Here is a 15,472-nt window from a genome sequence, read left to right as displayed (position 1 = left end):
TGTGTTTTGTCTCCCGGTTGATATTTTCATTTTAAAATTGTATAACTTCATTGTGCTTTTCACCATTGTCTGATGATACATCATTTGAATGCAGACATATACACCTTTACCATCTTCATTCATGACTTTAATATATTCTGAGACCTCATATTTCTTTCTATCCTCTCACTCACTCACTTCACTGTCCGTTTAGCATATGCTGAATGCCTAGTGAACGGTTGTAAATTCAAAGTATCTATATAAACAGAGCAATGAAATACATTCTTCAAAATATCACATTTGTTTTATTGCCTGAGCTTAATGACTATGTCTGCTTTAGCGGCAGAGTCCTGTGGCACCTTACAGACTAACAGACGTATTGGAGCATAAGCTTTCATGGGTGAATACCCACTTCGTCGGATGCATGTAGTGGAAATTTCCAGAGTCAGGTATAAATATGCAAGCAAGAATCAAGCGAGGGATAACGAGGTTAGTTCAGTCAGGGAGGATGAGGCCCTCTGCTTTAGTTCTTTAGCCATCTTCCCTTATAGACTTCAGTGTTAGTCTGAGGTCAAGATCGGGTAGCTACCTTTATACGAAATAAGAGAGTGTAATAGAAGCAGAATCCAAGTATTAGAGCCTGTGATATTGCTTTTACCTTTCTCACTAAGGGTGAAAATCCTTTGATCTTCACGGCAGGGTTTTGCCTTAATATTTTAAGTAGATCTAGGTAGATGGGGGTAAAGAGACCACTATGCTGGATAGTCATTCATTTAGGCCCTGATAGTGAAACCCATTTGCATGCGGAGTTGTTCCTTTTTCTGTGAGTATCCTCGTTGAAGAAAATAAGACTACTGGTGGAGTTAAGGAACTGTACAACTTGAGTCAGCGTGGTAGAATCTGGCTCTGAGTTTGTTCTTGTGTTCAGTGTTTAACATAAGGGGCTCGGCATTACTGTCCCTGTTGTAATACTGTCCCTTTCAGTCCCCTCTGGAACTGAGAATGCTGAACGGTCGCCTTCAATGTACTGCACAATTCCCTCTCTCCCCTCAAATATTCTAAGGGCCAAATTCTGAGTCTTTATTCAACTTTTACTCAGCCCACTACGTCAGTGAATAATGACTGAGGGCAAGATTGTAGCTAGCCCTCTGCAGCTACACAGGGGAGTAAAGAGGCATAAAAGCTCCCCCACACGTGTTCTCTTGAGAAGTTCACCTGGATTGCTGCTGTGTGGGCAGGTGAGAGAGTGAGCCGAGCCCTGGGGGAGCAGCTCATGTTTGTTTGTTTGTGTTTGTGTTTGTTCTGTTTTTTTGTGAAATTTTGCAAGCATTCACAAAAAAAATGTGACGTCAAAATACCGTTTCATCCAGCTCAGGAATTACTCACCATGAAGAGAGAAGCGAAGGCCCATGCAGCTGAGAAGTGCACAGTGAAAGTCAGCACTGCATGTAAAGGTGGCTTTAAGCCACCTTTGCGGAACCTTTATCCTAGACCAGCTATGCCCCAGGGTGGTCCCCTGGCATAAGTTAGAGCAGCCTAAAGGTTGATCTAGTTTATGTGGACTACCAATTGTCCCAAAGAGCTGTTAAGGTAACTGAGGATTGTTGAGTCACAGGGAAGCCCTGGCCATACCTGTTTTCTTGTACTCTTGTCCCTTACATTGGCTGCAGGGAGGGTTGGGGCATATGAACCATTATGTTGGCTCTGTGTCATGGGAGGAGACCCCTACATTGAGGTGATCCTCCCATGGCCAGTTAATCCAATTTTAGGGCTGCTTTGCACTGCTGCTGTGATTCAAAGTGGCCTCAACAAAGCTGCAGCCCTATCAGTTCTGAAAGTCTTCCTGCTTAGTTATTATCATATTTCAATATACCATTTATAAATGTTTGGCCAGATCTTCAGGCAGTATATATCTCTGTAGCTCTATTGACTTCAACAGAGCTTTGCCATCCTACACCAGCTGAGAATCTGACCCTTTGTTTTTAAGCAATACTTTTATTAACAATTATATATTTTTACCTGTGTGAAGTGGCAATTGAGAGCAGCATCTTTTACCAAGGACACTGGAAAGAAAAGAGTTTGATACTTCAAGGGAAATTTCATCTTCCAACAGTAAAATTCTTCCTCTGCTTATTAAGCTAATATTAACCCAAGATGTGATTGAACCAATTATAACAGTCAGACATGTCAGTTTTCAGCAAGATGCCAGCAAGAGATTTGGAAATACAGATTTTAATAGCATAAAAATAAATTTCAAGTAGAATTCCCAATTTGTACTTAGTGAAAAGGGCATCTCACCACATGAACTCTTAGGATGCTGTGCTGAGGAACATTTCCTTTAAGAAGATTGTGCTCCCAAATTAACTTGTTCTGATGCTAAGCATAGCAGAAACAGTGCTGCTGCTAAAGCAGAACAATTGCTTTTCCTTTGTACTCTGCCTGCTGGTTTGTTCAGTCCTGCTTTGTGTTCCAATCCTTGGCTGAGTCTGGGACAGTGGTTCAATAACTGTGAAGCTCTGTGTTTAGATCCTAGCCAAATCAGTGACACACAAAATAAGGGCAAGCAGTGAATCCTGAATGTTTCAGGTCTTTGAAATCACTTGTCAGAATAAATGAGCCAAAGTCCTGTATTTATTTTACTGTTTTATGCACCCAGCACCTTTGATTCTGGGTATTTAATATATAGTTTCAGCTAGTAACACACCACCTTAAGTTAAATCCCATACTGTGGATAGCGAAAACAGGTCCTTCTCTGTACCATTCCAGCCCACCATAAGAAAAACCTTGACAGAAATAACCCATAGTCAAATGCAAAAAAAGATGATGAGCAATTTTACGTGTCTTTGCCAAAAGAACTTCAAAATACAAAGCTGTGCTCAAACTATTGAAAAGTTTGGCTGAAGGCGTAGTGGAAGGAGGATTTTAAATATGGACACAGAAACTCTCTAGCTCACCATGTAAGGGAACAGCATAAGATGTATATTAAGTATAAATGAGCCACTAAAGAATAGTGTGCAAAATGTAATTATGTTCAACATTCTCAGAGAAGGGTAGGGGGATCATACCAAACACTAGCACCGTGGCACTAAACATTAGAAAAGGGGATTTAAAACAAGGAGGAAGCTTATCAAAAAGGCAAATGGAGAAATTTAAATCCTTAGACTCAGCATGAAGGCTACCATGATAGAATCAGAAACGCATTCATGCCCCTAAGGAAGCAGGAAGACAAGAAATAAACAGTATGGTTAAAGGGAAAGTTACAAGAGGGTAAATGAACTAAACAGGTATCAATTAAAAAGAAGTCCAGTCAGGTTCCCCCCGAATGATGTGCATGAATTGCCATGCCCTTGCTGTACTGCACACAGATGTGTGCCTGCTGCCTGAGGATCTGTCTTCCACTAGATTTTTCCTTCATCTGCCTCTGGTGATACCAGTTGGGAGGGAAAGTGAACACAAGGGCCCCCCACTTTCCCCAGCTGCATCCATTGCTGCCAATCTGTAAGGAGGTGTGGCACCAGGGCTCCCCCTTCCTCCTCTTCTCTCCTTCCCTTTCCTTTTCTCCCTCCTTTCCCCTCTTTCGCTCCCTTTTTTTTACCCTTCTGGGGGTGAAAATATACATGTATAAAATTAGCGTAAGAGCTCTGAAATAATTGTAATTGTTGGAATGATTTTTTGTTGCAAAACTTCGTAGTTAATTGAATTTGAATGCCTTGTTAATATTCATTTTGTATTTTTCGTGTTTGTATTTTGGTTAATGAGTACTGTCCCCTTAAGAACAGGGTGGGAGCCTGTGTTGTAGTATGCTTGAGAGACTGAGAGCAATGTGAAGAAGGTTTTGCCTGTATGCAGAGATTGGAAGATCCTGCTCCAAAAACATCAGAATTAGACTTAATAAACTTATCTTTCCAGAAAGCAAGACTCATTCTTAAAGATGCAATGTTAGCTCTTAGCAGGGGACTAACTCAGGGTGTTCGTAATGTGCTACAGAGCCTTTCATCTGTAGGTCACCAGTTTGACTCCAGAGTAGCTCATCAGGGTTTAAAAATTGTTCCTAAATAATGGATGCTTGGTACGCTCCAGTTCCAAGTCCCTCAACATAAACCACCACTGTTAAGTGCACTAGATTGCAAGTTCTTTGGAGTAAAGAGTTTTTGGACAGTGCCTAGCACAATAGAGCCCAGGTCTCCGGTGGATCCTCTAGTGCAGTGGCTCTCAACCTTTCCAGACTACTGTACCCCTTTCAGGAGTCTGATTTGTCGTGTGTACCCCAAGTTTCACCTCACTTAATAACCACTTGCTTACAAAATCAGATATAAAAAGACTCACAGCACACTATTACTGACAAATTGCTGACTTTCTCATTTTTACTATATAACTATAAAATAAATCAATTGAAATATAAATATTGTACTTACATTTTGGTGTATAGTGTATATAGAGCAGTATATGAAATTTTAGTTTGTACTGACTTCACTAGTGCTTTTTATGTAGCCTGTTGTAAAACTAGGCAAATATCTAGATGAGTTGCTGTACCCCCGGAAGACCTCTGCATACCCCCAGGGGTGCTTGTACCCCTGATTGAGAACCACTACTCTAGTGAGTGCTCCTGCAGCAGAAGCTAAAATTGCATTACTCATGATAAATGTATGAGTTGGCTACACTGTAATCTCTCTCTCTCTCTCTCTCTCTCTCTCAGAGACAGGAGGAGTTCAAAAATCAGAAAACAGACCAAAACCTGGATCTGATCTTTTTTTAAAAGCCAAACCATACTTTTTGGGCCAATCTCCTGATTTTGGAGCCTGATACATGATTTTTGAGCATTTAAGGTTGGCAATACCAAGCTTGGCCTTTTCCTACATTCCTGTGCAATACACTTTTTCCATTAGATTTTTGCCATAAGAGGCGACTTCCTCCAGTAGGTTGCAAAATGCAAGTACTTGGAATTGACTCCTAGGTAACAAGTGGTGACGTTCTCCCAGCACACTGTCATACTGGCTCCCACACTTACAGTTAAGCTTGCTGAGATGCACTGCCTATCAATGAGATCACAATGTCTGAGTCTGACAAAAGCCTTTGTTCCTAATACGTTGCCAAAACTTATTCCAGCACAGCTTGAAACAGTGTAGGGGAAATTCTGACCCCTGTAGCATTGCCAGCCTCAGTGAGACCCATGTCAGCCTGCTGTACAGGGACTGTTTGCACAAGTTAAAAACTTATTTGGGGGCAGCTTTCAGCCCATGTGCATAGTTTTCAAATTTTCGATGAGGTTTTCAAAACCTCATTTTGACCAGGTTGTCCCCTTTTTCCGGTGGAGCCCAGCTCTTTAAATGAGCATTTTGCTGCACAGTATGTAAGTAGGGTCCGAACTGAATCCTGCCTCATTCACGGTGCATTCCTTGATTGCATTCAGGGAGGTCGGGCTTTTCGGCTTCATTTGCTGTTTGCCAATGTACTGCACAGTGAACAAAGCAGGGACTTTTAAAGACCTGCCTCATTTAGGATAAAACTCACCTCTAAGCAGAGGGGCCAGCACAAGATCCATGCACCACATAAGCCCTGGCTATGTTTTACTGTGTCACATATGTCATTTATAATGGCATATGTTCCACTTACTAAAAGGTGAATTCGTTACCAGTAGTAGTTGATGTGCACTTGTTCAGTGCTGTAAAGATCTGAACATGCAGTGTTTCCGAGGTAGTAATGGAACACTGTTCACTATGATACCATACTTATTTTTGTTAACAGTTTATGCAGTTCATTGGTAGGCAATCATTAAAGTAATTTTTTTACAGAAAAAGGGAGCTACCATGCAGGCAGGTGCTGAAAGCAATGAATCAGGTGAATGTAATGTGACAGCTCCACTGCTTATAAATTTCCAGTATTGAAGCTAAAGTATAAACTACAGGCTAAAGAGGATGTAAAGGTCAAAAGTTCAGCTCTGCTCTAAAAGTTAAAAATGTGTCAAATCACCAATTGAGACGGTGTCAAATCATAGATTTGTTACTTTCATATAAAGCTTGAATATTTTCTAATATCTCAAGTTATAAGCTGTTCTCCACAGAAAGAAAGGTAGGTGTTTGAAGTTGGAAAACCATGATTTTCCCCATTACAAATGTTTTCTGCTCAAAAACTGGAATATTTCACATTGGGGAAACTTCATGAAAACATGTTCTATGTTTGTGTACAAATTGTTTTCATTTTTGCAAGTAAAACTGTATAGGAGAAATTTCACCCTGAGCTGAATTTGAAAATGCCTTGAAATTTCACGACATTCTCAATTCTCTAGTGTGAGAATTAGCAAAGTGTATTAATTGAAATGGATAGTCTTGTACAGCTCTAGTCCATGGAATGCATAAAATCACAGTGCAGTACTGAACACAATTTATATCCAGTGCATTCAACAGCTGTACTGAGATATGCTGATGCTAGTTATTCTGAATGTGTGAGTGTGTGTGTGTGTGTATCTGAGTGTGTGAATGTGTTTGTGTGTGAGTGTGTACACACACACACACACACACACACATAAATAGTAGTTTCTAAGTTACCAAACTCTTTAAGATAAACTTGAACTAAAGATTCTGACCCATGGCTTAGGAAAGCTCCATTTTTGAGACTCCATCACGGTCCTCCAGCTCCCTCCAAATGTGTTTCCCCTGTGCATATCTGTCATTGCAATCACAGTACGGTTCACCCAGTTGGGAAGGCCAACAAGCTGCTGCCTTTGGGGCTGTCTGCCAACGATGGTCTGTGGAGCAGACAGCAGGGAGTGCTGATAGTGCAAAATGGTCGGCTCCCTCCCTTCTGCCTCTCTTCTTGCCTCTTTTCACTCTTCTTGAAATTGAAGCACAAAAGAAAATTCTACTTTTCAAGACTGTTCAGTTTGCATTTGGTTGCAAAGTGTTTTCAACTGAACAGTCACTTTCTGTGCAGGCAGTGACAGCTCAATCGGGGGGTAAGGTTTTCTTTCAGTCCTTGTCATGTTAGGCCATGTCAAATTAGACATTTGGGATTTTTTTTTGTCTTGCATCATGGACTAAGATGCCAAACATTAGGAAACAAACTAAATGTTTGCATCTCTTCACAGCTTGAATGCATCCCATACCTTGCCAGTGTTCTTGTGCATTATAGAATCGGGGAGCACATTCTTCTTCATTCATGGACCTCTTAAATCCCATATTTCTGAGAAGTCCTCCGTTCTTAAGCATCTGTCTAGACCAAAGGCATATTTTAAGGGGTTTACTAAGCTGCTACTCTTACAAATCCGTGACTTGGGCTATGAAGTTGATTGAAGTAGCGTATTCAAATTTCAGGAGGTCCCTTTTTTTCATTTTTAGGTTGCTATTCTCTCTTTAGTGTACTTGCTACATTATGGCACTAATTTAACTGTGGATAAAAATTTGCACAGCTGTTGAATTTCTTGGGAGGGAAATCAAGGTTTGGATGATTACATGAAACAAGAAATATCTTGGTATTTCACCCTTGAGGTTTTCACTTTTTTCCCACAAAAAAAACAAAAATGCATTTTTTTTTTGCCAGACGTCCTCATCAAATGATTTCAGAGACTTCTAGACACTAGTTCTGTGGCAGAAAAGGCCAGCAACCTCTCCTGCCATTAAGACCTAGATCCTGCAAATACTTAAGCATGCAGTCTTCTTTGTCATAAGAGTGACATTCACAACACTTGGCTCTCCCTTCTACCCCTTCCAGTCCCCCCTGCCAAATGAAATTATTAAACTCTTAAAAAACAAAATAACAGAAAACTACCCCAAGCAGAGTTTTGACCCTAAGAAGTGCCAGACTTCTGAAAGGTCCTAAGACCATCACTATTGCTGTTGATTTTAGGTGGAAGACATTCAGATACTACAGAGATAGGCAGTATAAAACTCCAAAATAGATAGACTTACTTAACTTTAAGCATATGAGTGTATCCTATTAACTTCAACTGAGTTTTAGTGGGACTTTGGCTAACTTGCATGTTCATTGAAGAGCAATTCAATGTCTGTGAGTACTCAAAGATTTGAAGTTCATATTATTAGGTTGGTAAGCACTGAGGATTTGTAATGTGGTGTGACGGGCACTTTGGGGCTTCCTAAGTCATGCACAATGCACTTTGGAGTGTACCTAGTAGGAGAATCCCCAGCATGTCCTGCATTTCACTGCAACAGCATTCTGGCAGTTCAGTAGGCCCACTGTTAGACCTTTCAGATACAGCAAGGATCTTCAAAGGTCCTATGAAGGCGGCGGAGCGTGGCGGGGGGGGGGGGGGGGAGGGAGGGTGCACCTGATGAGGGCCAGGGAAGCCTGTTCTGGTTGTAGGGAGAGAAGAAGGGAGTCAAGGAGAGGAAGACCTGGAAGGCAGCACAAGGGTACTGTTTGAGGTTGCAGGTTGGAAGGGAGCCTATGAGGGCTGGGAGAGATGGAGCTTTAGTTGAGAGGATGAGAAGGAAGAGCCCCTCATACGAATCTTCCTGGAGTTTTAAAAAATGTTTGTTTGGGGTAGAAAGTTGAAGCTCAGATCAGTTCTTGCTTAACCAAACTGGTTTAGCTATCTCTTTGTCTGTCTATCTCTCTTTCTTCCCCCACTCCCCCCAGGAGCCTGTAATCCCCTGTGACCCTCCCATTCACTGCAAGTTCTAGGGCTAGTACTAACCCAGAGAGGATCAGCCTAGATTTCTGAGGTACATGTGCACAACACATTATCTCCTCAAGAAACTTAAATACTCAGTTCTGTCCATTGATAAATGCGGAAAATTGGAGCGTACAGTCATTCTTCAAGTCCTAGAATACAATGGCTACCTTATTTGCTTTCAGGGGCTACTTACATTCACATGATATTTGCACTCTTGAAGTTCCTGTCATGCTAAAAGTCATATTACCTGTTGAAAAGTGACTGAGTGAGGGGTGCCTGGTGGGGAGGTAAGGAAGCTTGGGATGGATCTGAAAAGTGTCCCTCCTACTCCTCAAACAGGAAGACCATGGTCATGACACAGAATCTTATAGCTGAAAAGTTTTAAAGCTAGAGAAAAAAGGAGTTAGGAGTCTTCAGGGACCTTCCCTAAGAAGGGAAATGCAAATAAACTCTATAAAATTTAAATCCCACCCAAAGGATGGTTAGCATGCTGACCATTAACATTGTGGATATTTTTCTAGGTGGATACTGATGGAGATGGATACTTGAACTGCCTGCAAGTTTTGATGGCTCTGAAAGAAATTGTCCCTTCAGATGTACTAACTGATGCCGAAGAACTTTATGTATATAGGGTAATCAGATCCAAAGCAGTCTCTCTGTTTATGCTTTGAATGATATGGGAGTAGGGAGCAAATGTGACAGATATGCACACTATTCTTCATGCAATATTTTATGCATCTATAACACATCCCATCCAAGGATCTCAAAACAAGCTCTGCCTCATAACATCCATGTGAGGTAGGTAATCTGGATAATACTCACTTTACCATTGGGGAAGCTGCACAGAGATGTGAAGGCCACAAAACGGCCTTTAATTCTAAGAGCCGCTCTAACTCACTTGATGACCTAATGGGCTATTACAAGGCCACACCTACTGCAAAATGTGCGGGGTTTTTAATGTTCCATGGTTGTCTTGTGTTACCCTTGGTTTAAACTTACATTATCATCATTGAAGCCTACCACCCTAGTTTCTGACCACAAATCAGTCAGCTCCTTCCTGGGACACTGATGGCCAACAAGATACCACAAGAATGAATGAGCATGTTAGGAGGGATGATAGGCTAGTCCTTGTTTTGTACTACAGTAGTAGGAGGGATGAAAGACCTGCAAGGCCCAAGTAAGCCAGAAAACATTAGGGGTAGATGGGGGTGGGCTCCAGGCCTAGTTAAGAGATGGTGGGCAGGAGGCCACCCATGAAAGTTCGATTTTTTTTTTAAACATAGCAATAATCATTTTCAAATTGATTCACATAACTTTTGGCCTTGCAGGTGTGAACAGAGCCAATAGGAAGCATGAAAGCTGCTCAGAGGCTAAATTTTGCTCTTGCATAGATGGGTTTTTTTTTTTTAAATTGGTGGCTTACATTTTCAACAGTGACTAATGATTGGGGTGTCTAATTTGAGACAACATTTTTGGGTGCCTAATTTGAGACTTATATAAAGGGGACTGGTTTTCATAAAGAGCTAAGCTAAGTTGTTTCTATCTGGGCACCCAAAATCACTAGTCACTGTTGAAAATGTAGGCCTTTATCTGAACTTTCGACCGAAACACACACATTAGTCTCCAAGCACAGCCCCTTGGTTACTTTGTATTTTTTGAAAGGCACAGATATTAAATAATGTATTACTTTCATTTTGCTTAAATGTTCATGCTATGTAAGAATTAGGGTACAGTATGAAAGTCTGTTGATGTCCAACATATAAACATTCAGTTTTGCTTTCCTTCTAAAAGCAAACTCAGTGATCCAGTCCTTAGCTGTGCCAGCTTACCCCAGTTGAGAATCAGGCCCTCCGTTGTTTGCCTTTTTGCAGTCTTTCTATCATGATCCTGTTTGAAACATAGAAACTCATTTGACAAAGAGCATAAACTTGGTTAACAGAAAACCGGTACCAGGAAACACAGAAATAAAGAAAAGTATAAAATCCTCTATGATTTAATCTGAACCTTACAAAGGCTTTGTTTCTTTGGACACTTTCTTTGAAAAGACTACCACTTCAAACAAAAACAGAGGGAAATTAGTAGGAAGTGATTATGGAGACAGGAAATCTGAAAGCCATGAAACTGTAAATAAAGTGTTATTTGTACTACTGTATTTGGTTCCCTGCTTTACATTCTCAGCACGAAATGTTAGATAAGACTTTAACACTAGAGCGGGGACGAATTTCATATGATAAAAAGAGGAGAGCCATTTAGATAAATGACAGTGACCTTGGATTGATCTGAACACATTTTTAGCTAAAACTTGGAACTACCCAGCCAGGCCCAGTTGCAATTTGTTCATGGTGGCAAATGATGTGACTTGTTCAGACATCAAACACATATCAAATGGCTTAATTTTAGTATTCCAAAGCAATGGCCCCATGGCAGACGCCAATGCTAACATCATTATACAACTCATATTGCATGATGACAATCCAGTTTGGTGATGCCTACATTTATTGTTTACTTTTACTGACTCTAGAAAGCTCATCTTTTCCATCTGTCAGCATTATTGTGCATGATCCACAAATAAATCTAAAAAGGCTGCATTGCACTATACACTCAGACCTTATTTAACGAGTGGCCTTCTTTTATAGCAATAATAAAAATGAGTACAGACTTTAATTACTTCCATTATACCATGTTTGCTTTGTCAGTGGTTTCTATTCTATGAAAAATTAAACTGCAAAGTTAGCCCAGCAATTTTTGTTGTTTGTGCATGTGCCTTCAGTAAACATCCCCTTTTTCCTCCCTCAGTGTTCATGCATTTTGTTCCCTGTTAACATTAAACATCATTTGCAAAGCTAAGACAGAAGATAAGAGCAGGGTACCTGAGCAGGACTATATGTATTATGCCAACATTTTGTACAAGACCAGCTTTGCACAATGGGAACATTAAAGGCATACTTTATTATTCGTGGTTTTTGTTGTGAAAGGCTAAAAAGGGAGGATCCAGGAACAAGTCTTTGGATAGCATTCAGTGCCTGAAACACAAAGACAATTGGAAAGCACACACATACACACACCAGCAACCCTCCTCCTCTAGTTTCATGTGATAGGTATTTAGATCACAGCCACAAATTTCTAGATAGAAATTATGCATTCAGAGTGCGTAACAGTCAAAGGGGCCTTGTAATTAGAGAGAGCATAATAGTTCTTATTGCTTTAAGGTGCTTTGTACAAAAGATTACCTGTGGGTTCTCGTTAGGCACATGTGTTATAAGACTGTTGTCCTTAGTGAAAGCTATACTATCCAAAGAGGGACAGAGAAGTAGGTGTGGTTTGTTTATTCTTTAAAACCTAATTTTGATCAGGATGTGAGCAAACACAGGAGTGGATTCAACTTCCAATGTCCTTTCCCCTCCATGCTAAAAGGCTTTAGAGGCAAAAGTTGGCTCTTTATATAGATTTGGGGGGCGCGGGGAATTCTGTACAGTCTGGTAACAAATTTTGTTATGTTGCAATGTTTCAAAGTAGCTACTTCCATGATGTCAGCACAGTAGAGGCAGCTAGCTTGTGTTTATATTTATGGGGAGTTCTGCAACAGTAGGGTATTGGAGCAAATAGAAGACAATATGAGCAGAGGGGAGAGAGGACAAAGAAAACCCATTTCAATATAATATAAATTAATCATGGATGGTTCTCCCTATTATTATTATTGCTTGTGTTACAGCAGTGCCCTAAGAGACAGTTAACACAATAATAATTTGCTTTGCGAGTATTTAGCTAAGGATGCAGTTACTGTTGTTTAAAATGTGGGCATGTTGCAAACATGTGGTATCATGGGCTTACTTGAAAAATATTCTAAAATCTTACTTGATGAATATACTGTACAGAACTTTTTGGTTTTAATTTGTTGTTAGGGAGAGGAAGTCACACTGACTTTCCAGTTGTGTGGCAGAGAGTGTTTGTGCATTAGGTAGAAGGTTTTTGTGTGGTCTTCTATACACTGTTTTAAAGTGAATTCTCTTAAAACACCTACCACTCTGGTGTACATATGTGCAGGTGACTCTATGTGAATCAGGTCCATAATGTTTTGAGGGGATCCTACAGACCTACAATGCAATGTAGTGTTTATTAGGCTCATTGTCAGGTTTCTTGCTGAAATTGCTTTGTTTGTTTTGCTGGCTATGCTAATAAATCTTGTCTCTGCTTCGATCAGAGCTTATTATCTTTTTTTTTTTTTTTTTGCTAAAGCAAGGCAGCAATCTGTTCTTTCTAAACCCTTCATCATCTTTGCTTTCTCCATCTCTGTTTCCCCAGATCTTAGAGATTGTTGACTATTATGTAACAGATGGCCTGACAGACCTCCGACTCTTCGCAGTGATGGCTAGCTTGGCACAGAAAATAGCAGCACTGGAGTAAGTATTCAGAGGCCTAGATGCTCATGAATTTTAACTCCTCGCTGACAAAGGAATTTGAGGGGGCGAGAGCCGATCTATCAGTAGCTAAAGTAATTAAAGACTTAGATTGCTCTCTAGTGCAGAGTGTCCCTTCACTATTACAGGCTGTTGATATTAGATTAGGCTAGGCCATGTCCTATTTGATCTCTAAACTATAACTTCTCGTCAAAACAATGGGACAGCTTAATCCAGAAACTGATACATTCCAACAAGCTTCAGACAGTGCTGTTTGTGTGGCTTTTAATAAAAAGTATATGCAGCGTCAAGCCAAGACAATACATGGGAGAGCAATGAGAATATTGTGACAGAGTTCACTTTTGACTTTCATTTTTAGTCCATTTCTAGTTACTGGAGCAAGCTTTTCAAAAGCACCTAATTGACTTAAGAGCGGAAGTCCCACTGAAAGTCAATGGGACTTGTTCTTCTAAATCACTTGGGCAATTTTGCAGATCTCACCCCTAGCCCTTAAAGTGTATGAAGCTGTCCAGATGCGTGGCCCGTTTTTCATAAGTGCTGAAAAGTTCCTAGCAGCTCCCTCTGACTGCACTGGGAGTTGCTGAGTGCTTGACATTTCTGTATTCTGGGCCACTTGTTCAGACCGCTCAATATGGATACAGGAGCAGAACTTCAAGCCTCTTGAAAAAAAAAAAAAGAAACACACACAGGCACTTTCTTTTTCCATGTATGTTCTTGTGTGAAATGTCTCGTTTCAGGGAACTCTGCTGTTGCTGTTAAAGTATGAGTCCGGTAACAGAGGGCAGTTCTATGCGCACACGAAATCTGCACTGGGCCAAATCTCAGACCCAACATACAGGTCTAGAAAACAGGTGGTGTAGTGGCCCATGTGTACTGTATGTAATGCTATAGGGCCAAAATTCTCCCCTTAAGGGTTCTCTAGTTCCCATGCCCACCACCCACAATTTACGCACAGACAGACGCATGCATGCATTGTCCTTCCTCCAGTCCATCTCCAAAATTACTCTCCATGTTGAGTGGCAGGGAACCCCCAGGGCACCTCTATAGCACTTTGGGGCACAGACTCCCCCACAATCTCCTCCTCTCCATGCAAGTGTTAAATGAGTTAAATGTACAGTGTAACAATAGGGGAATGCAACTCAAGGACACTAGCCAATGATTCCAAAATCAGTAAAGAATTGCTTAGGTTCAGAGTGTCCTAATAATGTCTCTTAGTAACATTAAATTGCTGTGTTTTCATTTGAGTGACAGGGTTGAAATTATCACTTTGATAAGGGTTGGAAATTCTAAGCTCAGAATTTCCCTGCTTTTTGTGGTTGTGCTTAAGGTCAAACAGCACTGTCTGGTCAGCAGAATCTGCCTTTACAAAATAGCTTCCATTTGGGATGAGAACTCAGCACCATTGTTCATTGTAAAATTGGCATCTCCATCTCTGTCAGTTGTATGCCCAAGTGTCAGGGCTATGAAATAACTCCTGAAAAGAAACTTGTGTATTCAGTCTGCGGTAGAAACCGGGGGAGCCAGGGCAAGGGTTACACTTGGTTGGACAGACAAATAGTGACACAATTATTTTGTTAATTTTATTTTGTACAGAAAAGACCATAGACAAGATTTTTCAATAATTAGAAAGTCAAGTTTCATTCCTAGGCTAGATTGGTGCCTGGCCCTGTGCACTGCACCATGTGGGGGTGGGGGCAGAGGATGCCAAAAACCTTACTCCACCTTGCTCACCTGCACAGTGACTCTGCTAGCCTGTGCTCACAATCACAGCCCATACACAACCTGAACACAAGGACTGCTCCAGGCTATAGCTGACGGCGACACTGGCATCCCCAAATGGGGAAGGGCAAACACAAATACTATGAGCACTCTGCATTAGCACTGGCCAGCCGAGCTTGTAGGGCTAGAGGGAGTACACATGGCACTCTTTCACAGGGGTTAGTTTTGGTCTCCCTTTCTCTGGTGCTCCAGGTGGCATTGTGCTTGAGTTAGGGCTCATGGGACTTGGACTGCAGGGCTCTAAAACTTCAGTGTAGACTTTCAAGCTCAGATTGGAGCCTGGTCTCTGGGTCCCTGCGAGGGAGGACAGTTCCAGACCTTGGGTTCCAACTCTAGCCCGGATGCCTACACTGCAGTTTTATGGCCCCTAGTCCTGCGAGCCCAACTCAGCTGACCCAGGCCAGCCATGGGCGTTTAACTGCGGTGTAGACATACCCTATGAGTTCCTGCTGGGGCAATGCATCTCTGCCCCTTCACCCATGGGCATGGCTGTGGAGCCACAATTTAACTCCATACGTTTCTTGTTTACAGCCCAGTATTCAACAGTATCTCAGAGGACAGGTAATGGAACAGTGTTCCTTTCACTTCCATGTCACCAATTTGAATCTGACACAGTCACCGTTGATCAAATGCCAGGGTTTTGGGGGTTTTTTTACGGCTATTGGAT

At 41.3% G+C, this 15,472-nt stretch overlaps 1 protein-coding gene across 1 annotated transcript in view; it reads left to right on the top strand.

Moving 5' to 3' along the window:
- LOC141978477 (uncharacterized) overlaps positions 1-15,472 on the top strand; it is a 177,930-nt gene that overhangs the window by 126,809 nt on the left and 35,649 nt on the right. The window contains exons 11-12 of the mRNA XM_074940624.1: positions 9,130-9,240; positions 12,911-13,008. Of these exons, the coding sequence (XP_074796725.1) occupies positions 9,130-9,240; positions 12,911-13,008 (209 nt within the window). The remainder of the gene's footprint in view (positions 1-9,129; positions 9,241-12,910; positions 13,009-15,472) is intronic.

Source organism: Natator depressus, chromosome 1 (genome assembly GCF_965152275.1).
Source record: "Natator depressus isolate rNatDep1 chromosome 1, rNatDep2.hap1, whole genome shotgun sequence".
In the NCBI taxonomy this organism is placed as follows: Eukaryota; Metazoa; Chordata; order Testudines; family Cheloniidae; genus Natator; species Natator depressus.
The sequence above is the reverse complement of the archived record's forward strand: the minus strand, read 5'-3'. Positions and strand labels throughout refer to the sequence as shown.